Source organism: Notothenia rossii (genome assembly GCF_949606895.1).
Source record: "Notothenia rossii genome assembly, chromosome: 1".
Classification (NCBI taxonomy): domain Eukaryota; kingdom Metazoa; phylum Chordata; class Actinopteri; order Perciformes; family Nototheniidae; genus Notothenia; species Notothenia rossii.
Window position 1 is genome coordinate 66,209,591 of NC_136912.1, and position 19,531 is coordinate 66,229,121.

Sequence of the window (19,531 nt, forward strand, 5' to 3'; positions counted from 1 at the left end):
CAACATCAGGAGGATACGTCCCCAGCTGACCCAGACATCAGCGCAGATTCTGGTCCAGGCTCTCGTCATCTCACGCCTAGACAACTGCAACTCCCTCCTGGCTGGTCTACCTGCATGTGCCATCCGACCTCTGCAGCTCATCCAGAATGCAGCGGCTCGTCTGGTCTTCAACCTTCCCAAATTCTCCCACACCACACCGCTCCTCCGCTCCCTTCACTGGCTTCCAGTAACTGCTAGAATCCACTTCAAGACACTGGTACTTGCGTACCATGCTGTGAATGGATCTGGCCCTTCCTACATCCAGGACATGGTTAAACCGTACACCCCAGCATGTGCACTCCGCTCTGCATCAGCCAAACAGCTCGCTGCACCCGCACTGCGAGGGGGACCCAAGTTCCCGTCAGCAAAAACACGTGGGTTTGCTATCCTGGCTCCAAAATGGTGGAATGAGCTCCCCATTGAAATCAGGATAGCAGATAGCTTACACATCTTCCGACGCAAACTGAAAACTCATCTCTTTAGACTCCACTTCGAGCGATAGAATTACTAACAAAGCACTTATATACTAATAAAGGGCTGGCTTTCTAAATGCCAGTTGAGTAGCACTTGAAATGTTTGGCTCTATGAAACCTGATGGACTTATATGATTCTGTTTTCTTAAAGGTTGTATCTTCCTGGTCGAATGCACTTATTGTAAGTCGCTTTGGATAAAAGCGTCAGCTAAATGCAATGTAATGTAAGCAGAAACTTATGACCGGATTAAAGGGAAAGGGGAAAAGGGGCCTATGTGGAAAGGGGCCAACACAGTCCACGATCACCCGCTCAAAAGGCTCACATACAGCCTGGATGGGATACAAAGGCGCAGGTGGGATTGTTTGATTAGGCTTCCCTGCAACCTGGCACACATGGCAAGTTTTACAATACTGCACCACATCACTCTTCAGACCAGGCCAGAAGAAGTGGCGCATTACCCGGTCGTAGGTTTTATTAATACCCAGGTGGCCAGCAAGCTGATGATCATGAGCCAAATTTAGGATTTCACAGCGATATTTCGACGGGACCACCACTTGTTTTATCACCCTCCAATCATCTCCTGGCGAAGCAGAGAGCGGGGTCCACTTACGAACAGTGTTGGGTGTAACGCGTTACAAAAGTAACGGAGTTACAGTAATATATTACTTTTTGCTGTAACGAAGTAATGTAACGCATTACTAATGAAATGTGGGTAATATATTACCCATTACAATGCTCAGTAACGCAGTTACAACAGATTTTAACCCGAAATTAAATGGTGTTTTGTTTTTTAAGAATGTACTAACATAGCGAGACATTCCGACACCGGACAAATTGTGCGGGTAGATTAGTAAACCTGGTGTTTACCCTTCAGGCTTCGCGTCGAGATCTTCGGGGAAGTTGAACGTTATGCAACCATTCAAAAAAGAGAACGTAGCGAAAAATACAAACAACAAATTGTGTCAGGTGCGCTTGACCTGCTCCGCTGCGCGTGCATCATTTCCAAAGTGCTTCCACAGCAGTGACACACATCTGATCTGTGGATAATCATTTATACGAAAATGGTTAAAGCAACCATCACTAAACGCCAGCAACACTGCATCTACTGCAGACAGTAGCAACAGGTCAGATGCGGACATCACGTTACCCTCCGTTGTGGACACTAGCTTACTCCCGCCTGACTCGCCGGCCCCGGAGCAGCAGTCTTCGTCGCCCGAAACTACGCCGCCCCTCTGCGGCCCGCAGGTGCCAGGTATATCTAAATAACTACCCGCCTGTACAGTGGGGTAAGGCGGTCATTTTGCAGCTTGTGGTATAAAAATAGACAATGGCTAGAATATTCATGTGAAAATAGTACCATATTCTGACATGCCTGTAGAAATGTTGGGTCAAAAATAATGCATACAATAGCACAGATGCCTTCACCACGAATCGCTACAAAAATATCTCATATCCCAAGCTTATTATCAACGAGCTGATGTTGCAGCTGAAATGTTCTCCAGGTCACAAAGTCAACCTCACATGACGATGTGATACCAGTTTTCAAGCACAGTAAATATTCTCTTCCCAGCGTATATGATGGGACCAAGGTGATGATGTAGTAGGCTACATGGTTTTAATAATACTTTTGCCTTTCAATGTTTGCCATTTCAAACCATGAGCATGGTTTAAATAATATTTGCCTTGATTTACAATATGTTAACCTTCATTATAGTCCTTGACAGCGGTCTGTACTGCTGTATTAACAACGTGTCACATGTTAAGAATTTACAATCAGAATGGAGTATTCAACTAAGCCGTGTAATACAAGTTGTTAGTAGCCTTAAGGGCCTTCACAGTTGTTATGCTATACCACATTGCCCTTCACTGGATGCATAATGAGCTGCACTAAACTACATTTTAGCATTTAAAATACCTAGCTATTCTTTTGCGGTTATGTTGGTGAAAGTAACTAAAAAGTAACTAAAGTAGTGTAACTCATTACATTTCAGAGACAGTCATATTGTAATGTAACTTATTACTTTCAAAAGAGAGTAATAAGTAATATGTAATATATTACATTTTGGAAGTAACTTGCCCAACACTGCTTACGAATAAGCACCCCGTCTTTAATAAAGTACCCCCAAGAGCCCGTGACACCTTCTGATACCGCATCCTCCAACAGTAATGCTAATTCTGCATCCGCTCTTTGGTCACACACCAATTGCTGACGTGCCACAGGCACAGCCCCGATATCTATCGTATCGGTTGTCCCACCCTAACGCCGCAGGGGAGTTAAACCGATTGGCATGTCCAACTCTGTAGCCATAAAACTGTCCGAAAGGTCCACATCGTCGCTACTCTCAACTCTACATTTGGACTGCGCGCGGGTGACGGCACAGGCAGAAACCACTCTATCTGGACATTCCTCCACAGGAACCGCAGTCACCTCCGGTTTAACGAGTACTTTGCCACTGGCCAAATCATTCCCCAAGATCAAATCAACTCCGTCAATGGGAAAACATGACCGAACCCGGACAACCACCGGACCTGTGACTAGATCTGATTTAAGATGAATGTGATGCAAAGGGGAGTCCACATACTGCATCCCAAACCCTCTCACAAGAACGCCGGAATCCACAGCAGACTCCTCCGAGAGGGGCAACACACCACTCACGATAAAGGATTGTGATGCCGCTGTATCCCTCAAGATGGTCACTGGAACACTTTTGTTCTTCCCAAGTAAAGATACCATACCCTGCAAATACCTCAAGTTCTGATTTAGGAGGTTCCGGTTTAGAAGTATTAACAAGAACGACTGGCTTTATAGGTTTTTTCTCATCCCGTAAAGCAAAACAATTCGCAACAATATGATCTCTTTTCTTGCAGAAGTAGCACACTGGACTATCTCTAGGTCCCCAATTCCCCTCCCCTGGTTTTTCCTCAACATTCCCTGACCCGCTGGCCTGTAACGGCAAGTTAGCGGAGGATGTGCTTTCCCTGACTTTGTTGTCACCAAACCGGGTCTGCCCCCTACCCCCCTCACTGAGGACAGATTTGTGAGTGAGAGCAAACTCGTCAGCCAAAACCGCCGCGTCAGACAGTTTAACGGGCTTTTGCTCGTTAAGGTATGTGGCTACTCTGTCTGGCAAACAGCTTTTAAACTCTTCCATGAGCATCAACGTTCTTAGATCCTCTAGAGTTTTTACCCCCGTCGACGAGCACCATCGATCAAACAAAACCTCTTTCTCATGGGCGAATTCCACATACGCCTGAGTCATTTTTTTTAAAATTACGAAACCTCTGACGATAGGCCTCTGGCACTAGTTCATAGGCAGGCAAAATTGCAGCTTTGACCTGCTCATAATCCAGACTAGCTTTGTCAGGCAATGCAGCATAAACCCCCTGTGCTTTTCCTGTGAGAACGCACTGCAGCATAACCGCCCACATATTCAGGGCTGCACATAACTGGTGCGCAGGTGACAGACGGATGGACGGAGCACTGGCGTTATAACTTTTTCGCTTAAGGCGCCAGATCTGTGGAGGCGCTGCGCTAGCAGTTCTGGGAGGGAAAACATTTTTTTGACCGTTGGGGCTCATCCTAATTTTCGGTCTTGATGTAACAATATTCATCAGTGATGCAAATTAGTCGCTTTTCGGCGCCTCCCGTTTTTTTAACGCTGCTTTGGGTGACTTGTGTAATTCGTGGAGAACCGAAGAGTTTTCGTTTTGGGGGGGAGGGGGTCCGTCAGTCCGTCCGTTAGTCCGTCCGACTGACGGACAACTTCTCACTTCAAAAAAGAAGAAGAAATCTAGATCGCAAAATAATTAAACAAGCGAGTGCCTGTTTTTCCTGGCCAAGGACAGGTTCCTTGAACACAACACGAGCGTAACGTGTCTTCACGTGGTTATGTCTCGTCTGAAAGGAGTGTAGACTAGAGTGCTTACGGAGAGCACCGGAACGCCGCTCCAGCTCTTCAAATATTGCAGTACCCATAAGGAGCCGTACACATGCTGCAGTGTTTGCGTGGCTGTATCTTTAGTTGTAAGCACAGTGGCGATCTGTTGTTATTAGCATCTGGTTAGCTAGCTATGCTAACGAATTTAAAGAGCTTTTCTACAACCAGGTGGAAGAGAGCTCTCTCCTGAGAGGCTCAAATAACCTCAGCTCAGTGAGGTTAAGGCACACCTTGATATGATCATTATAGTTATTAATGAGACATTAGAGATTAAATGAAAAACAGGTATAAAATACTATATGACAGTAACAAAAAGGTTGTTAAAACTAAGTGATTTGTAAAATATCCAAAAAGAAAAATCTGCTTACAGTTCTGTTTCAACTGGGTATTGAGAGATGTATCCATAGATCTCCTCATGTTGATCTCAAAGTGCACCAGATTGATGCTTTTAACTTAAATATTTAAAAAAAAAATCTTCCCGGGGGAGCATGCCCCCGGACCCCCCTAGAGGAGGTTAGGTCCCCCCCACTTAAATCATGTTCACATGGATACTAAATACATTTGCACACATCTTGTGTCCATATCTTTCTGTTTTGGTGGTCATGCCACACCGTGCACATGCATGCATGTGCGAGTCATGGTGAGATATCTGGATTAAGAGGTTGCTTTTTCTTTGCACAGCATGAAAGAAAGGCCAAATTAACTGGCTGTGATTTTAGTTTTTTTAAGCAGAGGTTGAGTTCAATCATTTGTACGGCCCTCGGAGGATGTTGTAAAAATTGAAAGGAAAAAGGTTCCCCACCCCTGCTGTAAATAATAATAAAAACCCTTGATTTATAACTTAACATCTCTGTCTCTATTGATCTGAGTATATTATAAAGAATAGCAGTTCTTTGAAGCCTTCTAGCACAGGCCTTTGTCAGATGGTATATTACGCTGTTTTTTTCCTGCTTCGAATAGTTCTCTCTTTTTTCACCATACCTGTGTTTGCATCAGTGATTCATAATTAAGTAAATATAACACCCTTTTCATCCCGGTTACACGTTTCATTTGCCCTGTACGATAGCTGCTGTAAGTGATGAAAATGGGGGATGTTGGCTTATCTGGCGCCCGCAGCTCACAGCCAAAGTGCAAGGGAGAGAGGGAGGGTGCACCGGTACCGGCGCTGTTGTTATTAGAATCTGGTGGTAGCTGCTCTAACGGATATAAGAAGAAGATGTTTCTACAATAATGTGGAGGGAGAGTCCTCTCCAGTCAGACTGAGCGGCTGATAATTACAGCTCAGTGAGGTAAAGGACTCTGAGTGTTTAGATAGTTAACTTTAGTCTAAGGTCAAACGGTTTGGTCACAATTTATGTAAACACATATTCCCAAGGCACTCCTTTATAATTATTGGGATAAACAGGTTTGAAATTATTTTAATGTATACTATAGGACAGTAACCAAAAGATATACTTTAAAACTGGAGAGATACAAAAAAAATGCATAAATAAATGTTAAGGTAAAATAAGATATGAATGAACAACATAAATAAAATAAGTTACATTCATTTGTTATTGGCTATGGTAGTTTATTGGTTATGTTCACATACTTATTTGATTACATCCACTTGTCTAAGATGACAAGAGAGACTTTCGACCCAAAACCAGCTGTTGACTTGTGGATGCAAGCAGCTAATCGCAGAATCAACCAGAGAGAAAGTAGTAGGCCTACATCATCAGCTACCATGTCTGACAGAGAGGAAGACAGTGAGGAGATCAGTCAGGAGGGTAGTGATGACAGCTTGTAGGATTACTGGTCGTGCTAATGTTGTCTTGTGTTCACCTCTTCATGTGTGTTCTGTGTTCACCTCTTCATGTGTGTTCTGTGTTCACCTCTGCATGTGTGTTCAGTGCCGTGTGTCTGGCAAATAAAGTCAAGACCCCCTCAAAAGTTACGGTTTATTTCATTTTAAGGATGAGCACCAAGCAACATCTCCAGGTGCTCCTTTGAGAACCAGGGCAAAAAAGATACGTCGCAACCCATTCAAAAAGAATAAAGTAATTATCAATGTCCCTCTCATGGAATACTGGGATAAATCGAGTGTATTTACCCACATCAAATTCCTGTGATTGTGCATGCCCCAACTGCTGAGTTTGGTGCGTTAATGTCGCTAACTCCAGCTCCTTCAAACGACACATCCGATTACACTCCTCCTCTAGTTTCCTGATTTCGAGATTACAGTCGATCTCCTTCTCTCTCAGTTTGTTATCAATCTCCTTCTCTCTAATCATCAGCTTTCGTAGCTCCAGCTGAAGCTGAAGCTAGCTCATTGTCGGAGCGACCTCTGTTTCCTCGTCTTTGGATAAACAACCAACGCCCGCTTCCTCCGATAACACTTCCTGCTCTATTAGTGCAGCCAACAGCTGTTCCTTAATTACCTGCTTTCTGCTCTGTTTACTAATCTGAATTTCAAACCTGACTGCGACTAACTCAAGTTGTTGCTTACTACATGCGTCCAACTTCCCCCGTGTTGGACCAGCAACAAACCCCTCTAAATCAAAATCCATAACGTAATTCTTCAAGTTAAACCTCACTAAAAAAAACAAAAACAACACTATACCAGTTAGGACAAGCAGCTCTACACTGTATACAAACAACATCAACAAAACACACAGCTGTCAAGGGCTATTCTACACAAGAAGCACTATCCACCGCACTGGCACCTGCCCGAGGCAGCATTAGGACGAGCCCCCATATGTTACGTCCCGCCCTCTACTTGGTGGTAGAGACTCGTTGGGGAGACCCGCAACATAAAATAAAACACAGCAAACACGCAGCATTTAACGGTGTTCATTTATTCAGATACATCCGTACTCACATGGCCAACCGGCAAATGAACAATGGCGCTGGAGGACAGGAAACAAACAAAAAGACGAAGGGGGCCTGGGCCAGCCAACCCACGGGCCGTAGGACCCAGAGCTTCCCTCCGCTACCCAGAGACCTAACAAATCCCTGCGGGAGAAAACAAAGCCGCGAAAACCTAAACTACCTGTTCCTCCAGAGTACATAAAGACACAAAAACACTAGGAATCTACAGATCCTAAAGCAGCAGTAGAAGGAGGTAGTCCACGGACAACATCTTCCGGCGTTAAGATCGGGGAAGAGACCTCTTCTCCTCCAGCTTCTCCTTTTCAAGTCCCCAGCGGAACGTAATTAGGACACCTGGAGGAGGCGGAGCCAGGGGCGAACCAGGTGTGTCTGTGCAGCAGGGAGACAGAGAGACAAACAGGAGGGGAGCACGTAACAGTGAGCATGCACTTCCTGCTTTCTTACAGTGCAGAAGCTTTTCTGCTTGCTCTTGCCTCTGCTTCCTTTATTACAGAAGATTTTACAGAAGATGGCCATGTTGGAAATGAAAATGCGGTTGGAAGTTAACGTGGAAATTAATGGACTATGTGGGAATGACACCACTTTACCAGTGTTGCAAAAATAATGCACAAGGGCATGCTAACTCACAGCTAGTTAGCAGCTACAAGCATTACAAGGAACAGGAGGGCTGTGTACTGGGTAATCAGAATCAGAATACCTTTATTAGTCCCACAGAGGGTAAATGTACATTGTTACGGCCCCTACACACGGCGGCGTACATTGTCGCTTGCCGGCGGGGGGGGCTGAAACTCGACCAATCACCTGAATCTCCCGCCCCAGACACACAAGCACGTGGTTTGATTGGCTAGAGCTTGCACTGGCATATGATTCGATTGGCTGACGCCTCCGTCGAGGCGTCAAAAGTAGAACATTGCTCTACTTTTGCAGCGAGCACCGCGAGAGAAGCTACGCTTTACTCCCACAATGCAATTCGGCGAATCGTGACGTCTCCCCATTCAAAGTGAATGGGCAGAAGCGTTGAAGCGGCAACGCACGCCGCCGTGTGTAGGGGCCGTTGCAGCAGAAAAGAGCCAAAGAGAGCTTAATGTTACCTAAGAAGCATGCATCAAAAAAATGATAATGAAAACATTTACAGAATTTACAACAGGTAAATCATTTCCATTGGATGTGGGAGGACGAATAACAGGCAGAGCCCAGCGCTCTGAAATCTGTGATGCGACCGGCTGGCCTGCTTTGTTATCACCCAGGAAGAGTGCCTCTTCAACCTGTTCAGACTGAGAAACAGCCACCTCAGTTTCCACATCAATAGCTTTGCTAGAGTTTTGATGAGTTTTCAGATATCCAAACAATGTCTCATTTGTGAAGTCAGCCTGCTGTTGTTGACGTTTCATCATCTGTAGTTATCTCTCCTTTATTTTTCTGTTTGGCAAAAGTAACTGTATACTCATAACGCTCAATACAGTATGATGCCTCACACAGAGCTACAGATAATGTCTTAATCATTTGATGGCAGCATATGATTTGAATAATTCACCCGATGTAAACATGAGCTGTTGTCGCTTGGCCGGTGTTCATCTCATTCTCTTCTCTGACTCCAGATCTCGACGCTCCAGAATCAGATCCACTCCCAGGAGACCGATCTGCAGTGCCAGGAGGAAGAGCTGATCCGGGCCAAGGCCGACCTGGGCCGGCTGCAGCAGGAGGAGAACCAGCTGGAGCAGAGCCTGGCTGCTGGCAAGATCCAACTGGAGACCATCATCAAGTCCCTGAAGGCAACACAGGATGAGATCAACCAGGTAGGAACACGGCCTGTTTGTGTGTTACAGAAAACTGTCAACAGGGGGCACCAGTGCACTTCATTATCTACTCTTTGTGTGTCTCTGTGTGTTTAATATTGTGTTGTGTCTGTTTCCAAAGAGCCACTCATTTCTCACACATAACTTCACCACACCGACTTATATCCACAGCTTGACTTCAGATACATGCACTGTGGTTGTTGCATAGCGTTTCTTCATTCTCTCTGTTTAACATCCATCATGTTGGCCGTATGGTTGAGCCCAGATAAGATTATTTTCTCCTGAATTTGAAAACCAATACAGTTTTTATTTGCTCCTTCCTTCGAGTTAGAAGGTCACACTGAGGCTTTAGGTCTCAGCAGCTAATCATTTCCTCATGTTCACCTGTAATAATATCCAGTCTTATTGCTTCCAGGGACTTTCATGTTGATTCTAATGACATACTGACCCTAGACCTTTTGATTATTCATAAATTCTCCCTCCTGCAGCGGGTTTCCAGCAGTTCAGGCAACTAAAAAACATGCCATATACCATCCAAACAAAAGGTCTCTATTGATATTCTATCTCAAAGATTCTCAAAGTGATACCTAAAATCCATTTACTAAGTATTATTTCTTTTCAAAAGTGGCTGTAAAAAGTCAATATTGTTTGTCTTCTTAGATATTAAGGCAAAAGGTTCCGTGCAGTTGTAAATGTTTTGAATTTTCTTTATGAATGATGTGCTTTAAGGTTTTTATTTTGAAAAATTTACTAAAGTCGAACACTGTTAAGTTAAAGCTATGGTTTTCCCCAATTACCAAAAAAGAACTTCACCTAGTGTTTACATTCTATGTAGAGAAGTTTAGATGTATATAGAACATATAGTGTACATAAGACTTGAATTGAATATTCAGGATAAACCTTTACATGCTTAATGTAAAAATGTTTTGTTAATGAGCACCACTAAAAGAATTCCTGCTTTTTATTAGAGTGGAGGAAGAAATCGATGAACCTGGATAAATAAAACCAGATGTATTGACATGGCTAGATACCATTACCTGATTCTCAAATCTATTTTAAGTTGATGTCTGTTTCCGTTTTATTATGTTTTGTCCCCAGTGTCTGTGCTTCAACCCTGTTCTCATGATGTAAACACTGCTGTGAAAACAGTTGTGAGTGTTTGTGTGCTCAGGAACTCCAGCAGGAGGCTGCACAAATCAAAGACATCGACAAAGAGTTTAGGAAAGCAAGAAGAGCACTGAACTGTGTGTGTGTGTGTGTGTGTGTGTGTGTGTGTGTGTGTGTGTGTGTGTGTGTGTGTGTGTGTGTGTGTGTGTGTGTGTGTGTGTGTGTGTGTGTGTGTGTGTGTGTGTGTGTGTGTGTGTGTGTGTGTGTGTGTGTGTGTGTGTGTGTGTGTGTGTGTGTGTGTGTGTGTGTGTGTGTGTGTGTGTGTGTGTGTGTGTGTGTGTGTGTGTGTGTGTGTGTGTGTGTGTGTGTGTGTGTGTGTGTGTGTGTGTGTGTGTGTGTGTCCTGCAGGCTCGCAGCAAGTTGTCCCAGATCCAGGACAGCCAACAGGAAGTGTCTAAAAGCATCGAGCAGTACAACAGCACCTTGAATGGAACCCACGGAGGCAGCATGACCAACCTGGCCGATATGAGTGAAGGCTACAGCGACAGAGAGAGCGGAGGGTTCCCGTCCATGGTGAGAGCCCCGCAGGTCAGGATGCCATCAGAACTCTTACCTCCCAAGGTGGCTGTAGACATATTTCATTTCTAGATAGAAGGGTTCTACCTGAAGAACATTCAATCGGCTGGAATTCTTTAAAACCGAGGAGCATTATCAAGTCAAGCATTTAGGCTAGCTGATAGAAAACTGCCTCTCATGCACACGTTTCATTTTTCTTAACGCTGTTAACATTCTCTTCTAAAAATGAATAGTGTATTTAAATGGCCTATTTTTTGTTAGTGATGATAAAGACCCACATACAAAGTGCTTGTTTTTCACCACTTCAGAACTAGAACAGAGCAACTTTCTGTTGCAGTGGCGAGGAGTTAGACGATATATTTGTGGATTCTTATATTTACGACAAACTAAGAAGAAATATTAATTTTTCTAACTCATGGGCTCTTTTCCCTTTCTCTATTTTCTCACTGTCAGCCGGATTTTCCTTTGTAAAAAGACATAATTGCTAGAAAGTGGACCAGAGTTGGTCAGCATTAGTGGGACATTGTGTATTTTCTGTCTAACCTTCTTCAGGGGGTCAAACCCAATTTGTATTTTTAATTATTTTCTGGCAGCTAAATATTATTTTAGATGCAAAAAGTACTCTCTAAAGCCATTTATCAGCCAACATATTATTTTAATTACATTCTAATGCTAAGAATGCACAGAATAGAAATAGAAACAGGCTTTGTGAACCTTCTATCATCATCTCATGTTCCCTTAAATTATCTAGACAAGGGATTAGCACCAGTCTGCATTCTACAGCATGCCACACTCTTAGCTCTGTTAAACCGACCATCGATAAAACCTAGGTTATTGTTTTTCCTCCTGATTCTCCATTGTGTTCCCCTGGGCACTGTACTCATCTAATTCCTCACTTTAGCTTGGCTTCTATTCACTTTACTCAAAATCCCATAATGACTTTGGCTCAGTCCCTCTCACGTCTGGCCCACAGCTCTTGGGATCAACAGCAGGATAACACTCTGGGTTTTCTATGAAAGTGCAGATCCTGAAGTGGATCATAACAAGATGGAGCTCAGCACAGAGTCAGGCTGGCATTTTAAGACACCTCTAAGTAATTGCAGACTTAGAAGAATGTTACATTCAACGCATTGGCTTCCTCTCTTCAACGCTAGTAGCAGAGTGCATACAGAGAAAGGGGAATATGGATGATGTGTGGTTATGTGTGCGGTTCAATTAGGAAAGAGTTTGCTCTTCTTTAAAAGATTGAAGGATAGATGTGGTTTCATTTCATTTCAAACCTTTATTTAATCAGATTGGTCCCTTGAGATCATAGATCTCTTTTTCAAGGGAGACCTGCAGCCTATAGGTTCGACATGAAACATAAAACAATAAATGACATCATATATTATAGGTTTGTTACAACTTAAGGTAGGTGTTAAGGTTAGGGTTAGCTTTTGTCTATCTTTTCTACCATTTCTGATTACATTGTGTCTACAAATGATCGCTAAGACCAGCAAGAAGAAGAGCATTTCTACAATAATGTCAAATGGGCAGAAAACAACAGCACTCAGAGGATTAGACGGCGACAAACTTCCATTCAAAAAATGATATCCAGCCCGGGTCAACTGGTTTCAAAGAGACTGATTTGATGGAAGTGTATGAAAAAATTAACCTATAAAAAAGACCTCTCCGTGTGTTTGTCTTAAAACTTGAAACCTTACACAATGTTCTTTCAGTTCATGAAAGGTAAAGGTTTATTTTGGCCCTTTCTCTCTAGTCACTTATGGTTCCAAAACAAAGATGGCAACTGCCCAAACCCCAAACTTGCAAGTCAAAAAGAAATTCCACAGACCTATAGGTGACGTCATGGTGACTAAGTCAACTTCTTTCTTCTAACATTACAAATATCCAACAGTTTATTTGGATTATCAGAAAGGATAAGGTTGGAGAGGTCCAACTGAAAATGATACCTTGTAGCATGTTGCTAACAATCTCTCAGTGGACTAAGGCTGGAGGCACACGAGGACGATAACGCAAACGGACCGCAATCGTTATCAAAAAAGTCTTCAGTCCACACGCAACAGGCACCAGAAACGTGTCCGTTCACAAGAGACCGCTCAAAAGCGCTGGAGACGCTGTAGTACATATGCCAGGCCTGTAAGTGGCGCTGTAGTCCTGCCACAAAAGCAGCGAAGAAGACTTCCCGTGCATGGTTGCCATGGTTGCCCTTCTCTTATTCCCGCTGTGGACGCTCTGGCTCTTTTTCTCCCTCCCCGAGGCCTGTGCTTGCTCCTGTTGTAAATCTCTCCGGTAGTCCACCAGCAGACCGTGAGGCAGAGTTTCAGTTAGATCTTTTTTCGCTGGTCAACATGTCCGTTAAAGTTTAAATCTTCCGGACAAAATTAGAAAAGTGCCGGTCAAAGGTCTTCTTGGTTATGTATTGCGCTTTAAAACAAATGAATAACGACTCTATATAATAATATAAGAATAAAAAACGGAGCCTGTCCCCCCCCACTTCTGAGAGCCCAGCAGCTGATCTCTGAGCAGGAGAGGTGGGGAGAGGCGGGGCTATGGCTTCAACGTTATCAGGAAATGGTCGTATAGGCCTAAACACAGAGCCGTTTGGCCCCCCAGAGCGTTTCGTTTGCAGATCTACCCACCTTGGGACCCGTTATCGTTTTCTGCGTTTCCATGTCGACCTCGTGTGGCCGGGGCCTAAAGCGCTGTACCAGATTTCAAATGGTACATCCCAATATTTTACCAAAGTTAAACTCCAAATGAGAAATAAAAATGACAATGCTTCCATTTTTAGGACGAGGGAAGAGAACTAGAGAAACCCTGAATAGGAAATTAAAAAGAAATGGAATAAATTGCAGAAAATATCTATAATCCACTTCAACTGGTTGAGAGAAAATAGGCTCTGCCTGTCCAGGTGTTCACAATGCAGCAGGTGGCGGTGGAGATGGTATTGATCTGCCAAATATTGATATGAAGCCAAACGTTGATATTGTCTAATTAAGTATTACACAATGGCTGACAGTTCATTGAAAGTTTAATTATTGTAAATTCAATTTAATTCACAAACCACAACACCCCTGTTTATTTTATATTACATTATGTTGTTTTCAAAAATATTTACCGCTCAATTTCTCAATCTGTTTGTAGTTATAAACCCTCATCCAGTTGATTGCTATTGGTTATTATTTGTACACCTTGCTTAAACTAATGCATGAGTTGTTGATCAACTGTATATTTTAAATGTGCACGCATATACAGTAAGGACCACATAGTCACTGTTAGGACATTCAAACTGTGACTCCTGCTGTGCGAGTGTGCCTTGTGTCTTCTGCCTGAATAGAAGACACAAGGCACAGAGACCTTAGGGAATCTGACCCTGTGTACGCAATGTTATCATTACTGACATGTGGTGTGTATGTAAGTGTGTGTGTGTGCTAAGACTGTGTACTATTCTCGTCTCTGTCCTTACACAGGAGGATCCATTCAAAGTGAAGCCATCTGTGTTCAACAGCCAGCCTCAGGAGCTCCACACTGACCCCTTCCACTCTGAAGACCCCTTCAAAACAGACCCCTTCAAAGGTTAGCATCGCCCTCTACTTTACTTCCACTCATCTTCTCTCACTCCTCCTCTATCATAGAGCTCATTATTTGATTGTTAGCAATAATGTAGAACACATCAACTGTGTCGTCTCGATGTTCATGAGTTTCATCCCAGACCAATATGGCGGCTCTTTTGGAAACTGTCTTTATACGAAGATATTTCTGAAAACATTTAAGGCAGAAAATAATCTATGCAATTGCTGATTCTGTCTTGATTTAGACCGAGAATGGTCATTTTGTAGGTTTTCAGAGGCCACAAGTTGACATTTACAAGGAATGATGGGATAGGTAGCTGCTTCACTCGGGAATAATTATGCTTTTTTGTCACTTTGTGCTCTAGTCATTGTCCCTGCTGCTCCTTCTGCCTCTTGTTCTCATCTGATTATGTTTGTACTGCCGTTTATCTTTTCTCTTTCCTCCAGGTTCCTTCTAGTTTTTTTACCTTGAGTTGCTTTCTGACTGTGTCTTTGTTTTCCGCCTGCTCTTCGCTTTCTCCTGTAGGTGACCCTTTCCAAAATGACCCTTTTGCAAAGCAGCCATCGACTGTCACAGGTATTGCCTTAAGACTCAGATTTCGATATAGTTCAATTCACAAGAGAATCTGTCCCTCTTAATGGAATTGTTGAACGCTATACACACCTCCTTGAACTGCATGTACAATTTAAGCATTTCAAGAATCAATATTTGATGTAAAATATTATTAGTCTGGTGCATCTACATAAGTCCCCCCATCAGATACCCTCAATGTATTATTATCTAAATATCAATGTGGTTGCTAAAATATGGCTTATAAAGCATCCCACCTGCCCTTTGAGTTTTTCTTTTTATAGCTCACATGATTGTAATTGTGCATAGAATAAAAGTCATTCATACACATCATATATCCTATGTATTATTATATATACATAACCAGTATGATTCCCTGGTGAATGGTGTCTTAACCCTCAGATGAAACTCATACACGTCCTGCCTGTGCTTTTGGTGGCAGCCTTGTGTTTGTAGCTGTTCCCCCACATATGTGAAACAGCAGTATGTGTTTCTGTGACCTCTGTCACACTTCCCTCTTCAGCAATATTGTGAGGTTTCACTTCTCTGTGAGGTAGATGAAGATCAGTGATAGATTTCACCATTTTCCCACACATTTTTATATATTGTTGTTGATCGTTTAGTGTGACGCCTAACCCAAAGCATATAACAGAGATAATAGAAAAGTTCTGTCTAACCGCATTGGAATGTGCTGCTGGATGTGGGGCCTGGGTTTATTGCCTATCTGGTTTCATAATCAAACTGAAAGGCTAACACGGTAACGTTTTGGGGAACTTGAAATGGCTGAACAATTGGAAAAGTTAAAGTTATCCATCATTTCTGCTGCAGATCCTTTTGGAGGAGACCCGTTCAAAGAGACTGATCCGTTCAAGTCTTCGTCTGAAGATTTCTTTAAGAAGACCACAAAGATGGATCCCTTCTCCACACCAGACCCCTTCAGTAAAAGTGCCACATTACCTTCCAAGGTACTTGTTTAAGACCAAAAGCAAGAAACATGGAATTAACTTATCATCATTAAATAAAATCCCCTTTTTTAAATAAAATCAAGACTTTTTTTAATGAGTTTTCTTTACAATATTCAATACTTTGAAAATATAAATGCTTTCACTCTTGTTTTGCTTGCGGCAGCCAACCAGTCACTTCACAAGCAATGACCCATTCTCTTCAGGCAACCCAAAACCCAAAGTACCAGGTACGGTTTATTTTAATTTCCAACATCTGCAGTTTCTGTGAACTTAATGTATTTATTTTTGAATTAAAATGAATGGAATCTCTCAGTCTTTGTGCCAAATATTGCCATAAATAGTCTCAATCAGTTGTACTATCCTCTTACTGTCTGTCATTGCTTGAGTTGTTTTTGTGATGGCATAACACTCATGAATGTATGTATATCTCTGCAGCTCTTTCAGTCAGTTGTTGGTTCACTCCAGCAGAAGAAAATGACTTTAATTTCCTTCATGATATTAATATAGCCCATACAAACACGTACACAATGTGGATTAGCTTGAATGCCTTAGAGCAGGGGTGGGGAACCTCCGGCCCCCGGGCCGTATACGGCCCGCGAGACCATTTGCTACGGCCCTCGAGGTAATTTATAAACACACTCAAAAAAGAAAAAAATTAAAGAAATCTAGACCGCAAAAAAATTAAACAAGCGAGTGCCTGTTTTTCCTGGCCAAGGTCAGGGTCCTTGAACACAACACGAGCCTAACGTGTCATCACGTGGTATATGTCTCGTCTGACAGGGATGCAGTTCTTCTGACGGAGAGCACCAGAGCGTCGTACCCATAAGGAGCCGGACACATGCCGCAGTATTTTCGTGGCTGTGTCTTTAGTTCTAATCCCAGTGGCGATCTGTTCATCTGTCATACTGATCATACAGTCAATAACTTTCTTGTTATTAGCATCTGGTTAGCTAGCTATGCTAACGAATATAAGAAGCTTTTTCTACAACCAGTGAGGTAAAGGCACATCTTTATATGATCATTATAGTTATAAAAGAACAAGATAATAAAGTAAACAGGTATAAAATACTATATAACAGTAAATATTTTGTTTTATTAATAAACAAGAATACAGTTTGAAAGGGGAGTGATTTGTAAAATATCCATAAAGAAAAATAAATCTGCTTACAGTTCTGTTTCATATTGATGTTGAGAGATCTATCCATAGATCTCCTAATGTTGCTCTCAAAGTGCACCAGATTGATGCTTTTAACTTCAACATTTAAAAAAATCTCGGGGGAGCATGCCCCCCGGACCCCACTGGAGGAGGTGAGGACCCCCCTAGAGGAGGTTAGGTCCCCCCCACTTAAATCAGTCCACATGGATAGGAAACTAAATACTTTTGCACACATCTTGTGTACAATATGCTTTCTGTTTTGGTGGTCATGCCACAACCGTGCACGTGCATGCATGCACGAGTCATGGTGAGATATCAGGATTCAGAGGTTGCTGTTTCTTTGCACAGCATGAAAGAAAGGCGAAATGAATGGGCTGTGATTTTAGTATTTTTAAGCAGAGGTCAATAATTTGTACGGCCCTCGGAGGATGTTGAAAAAATTGAAATGGCCCTTGAGAGGAAAAAGGTTCCCCACCCCTGCCTTAGAGGTTGGAGGAACTTGAGCCTGTCACCACACTGAGGTCATGTTGACGCAGGCTGAGGTCACCATGGTGGCTTGCCTATTTAAACCATGGCAGCTGAGGATAGCTGTCAAATTAGCTTATTCATTTCCATACTCAGATTGTTGATAGTATTTCAAAAACAGCTACTTAACATCAACACTGGCTCAAGTTAGGCCTGGCATTTATGACCATAAACCTAAATGTTCTTTACCTGAAAGGCCCTTTCACATTTATGGAATCAATATTCTTATGTATCATTTAGTACAATATGTAGGCAGGCCTGAAGCTGCTTTGGACAACTGTCATAAAAATGGATGAATGTTCAACTCTAAGATCCTGTCATCATAGTCCTATGCAAAAATGTTCTTACAACTAATAATTGGAAACAAAAGTATATTCTGAAGCAATGGAAGAATTCCAACGTCACATTAATGCTCACTATGGCAATGCTAGCAAACTTAGCATTTACCAGCTTTAATGTTTACAATGTTCACCTTCTTGTTTATGTCTGTTCCCATGCTAACATTGCTAATTGTCATTGCTAATTCTTGTGTGTGTCTGTAATCTATCCAATAATTTACCGAGACATGTTTCCCCATAACTATAGATCTCAACCCCATGATGTCCCTGGAAGAAAAGTCAAGGGATGGTCAAAGTTAGTACATGTATTGACTGGGAAGCATTTATGTGTACAAAATGTACACATAAATGGATGTTTCAGTTTGGACCGACATAGCAGACTGACTGACTGTAATCAATGTAATAGACTAGCTGTAAATATGCTTACTGATATCATATTTTTCTTCAGATCTGTTTGGCACGTTGGACCCGTTTGGCAGCGGTTCGTTCAGCAGCAGCAGTAACAGCTCGGCTGGCTTTGCAGACTTCAGCCTCATGTCGAAGCCCAGAGAGCCTTTTGAGGGCCGGGCCGGCTGGCTGCCGGACTACCAGAAGGTACCAGATACATGCTTATTCTTTATTTAGTGTTCTTCATCAATGCTCTTACATTTTTTACTTTGCATTACTTCGATTCAATTCAATTTTTTTCTTAATCATAAAAAGGAAAAATGTGAGAAGTTTTAGAATTTATTAAAACATTATCTTTTTCATCAGTTAATGTTTCTGTAAAGAGTCTATTGTTGGTAAATGTATTTTGTGTAATCAAGAGATTGTGAACGATTATATTTATTTAACAAAAAGTGTGTACACACACGTCCAAGTCCAGATGTTCCCATTTTCCTCCATCTCTTAAAACGCAGCACGGTGAATCAGTGTGGCGTTCGATGGAGCTGGACTCATCACAATAGTTTCAAGAATAAAGAAGGAGAATCAGTTCCTCTATTTAGAAACAGCTTCTGTTGTAGCTGTTTCTATCAGTTTGCTATTAGCTGAGCTAGTGTGTGTGCTTGTGTAAATATAGCGTGTGTGAGACACTTTGAACTATTCCTTTTCTTCATGTGAAATTATACAGTGTTGGATTATTACTGGTGAAGGTTTTATTGCAGTTTCAACCTCACCTGGCTCAACTCCCTGTTGCTCACTTCACTCTTTTATGCACATTTTAATAAATTACATCTATTTTGAATAGAACCACATATCCTCTCTGACTCTTTCCAGTCCGTGTTTGTGGATGATCCATTCAGCAGGAAGAGTGACACGCCAGCTCTGCCACCGAAGAAAAGTGTCCCGCCAAGGCCCAAACCCCCCAGTGGTGAGTGTGATACCTTTTTTTAAATTATAGGGTGTTGGAGATATTGGGACTCATTACCTTAAACGTCTCTCAGAGAACTCCACTAGGATAATTTGACCGTGTTAGAAAGATGAACAATGAAGAAGCATCTTTGAATACATACATGATCTGTCCCAGGCTAGTGCAACAAAGGTGAGCTTAAGAAGGAAGTGGGACTTTATCGAAACACCGATTAAGTTTGATGGTTTAATGTGATAACCATATCTCCAC

The 19,531-nt window shown here is 42.4% G+C and overlaps 1 protein-coding gene across 11 annotated transcripts in view; it reads left to right on the plus strand.

Annotated features, from left to right (window-relative positions):
- The window catches only part of LOC307033789 (epidermal growth factor receptor substrate 15-like 1), a 58,191-nt gene that overhangs the window by 28,114 nt on the left and 10,546 nt on the right, over positions 1-19,531 (plus strand). For 3 of the 11 annotated variants that reach the window (XM_079672401.1, XM_079672405.1, XM_079672406.1), the window contains 9 exons: positions 8,921-9,118; positions 10,634-10,813; positions 14,275-14,380; positions 14,903-14,953; positions 15,776-15,912; positions 16,076-16,139; positions 18,179-18,226; positions 18,380-18,525; positions 19,189-19,282. In XM_079672401.1, coding sequence (XP_079528527.1) covers positions 8,921-9,118; positions 10,634-10,813; positions 14,275-14,380; positions 14,903-14,953; positions 15,776-15,912; positions 16,076-16,139; positions 18,179-18,226; positions 18,380-18,525; positions 19,189-19,282 — 1,024 coding nt within the window. The remainder of the gene's footprint in view (positions 1-8,920; positions 9,119-10,633; positions 10,814-14,274; positions 14,381-14,902; positions 14,954-15,775; positions 15,913-16,075; positions 16,140-18,178; positions 18,227-18,379; positions 18,526-19,188; positions 19,283-19,531) is intronic. The other 8 variants (XM_079672404.1, XM_079672407.1, XM_079672408.1 and 5 more) reach the window with 5 other exon arrangements.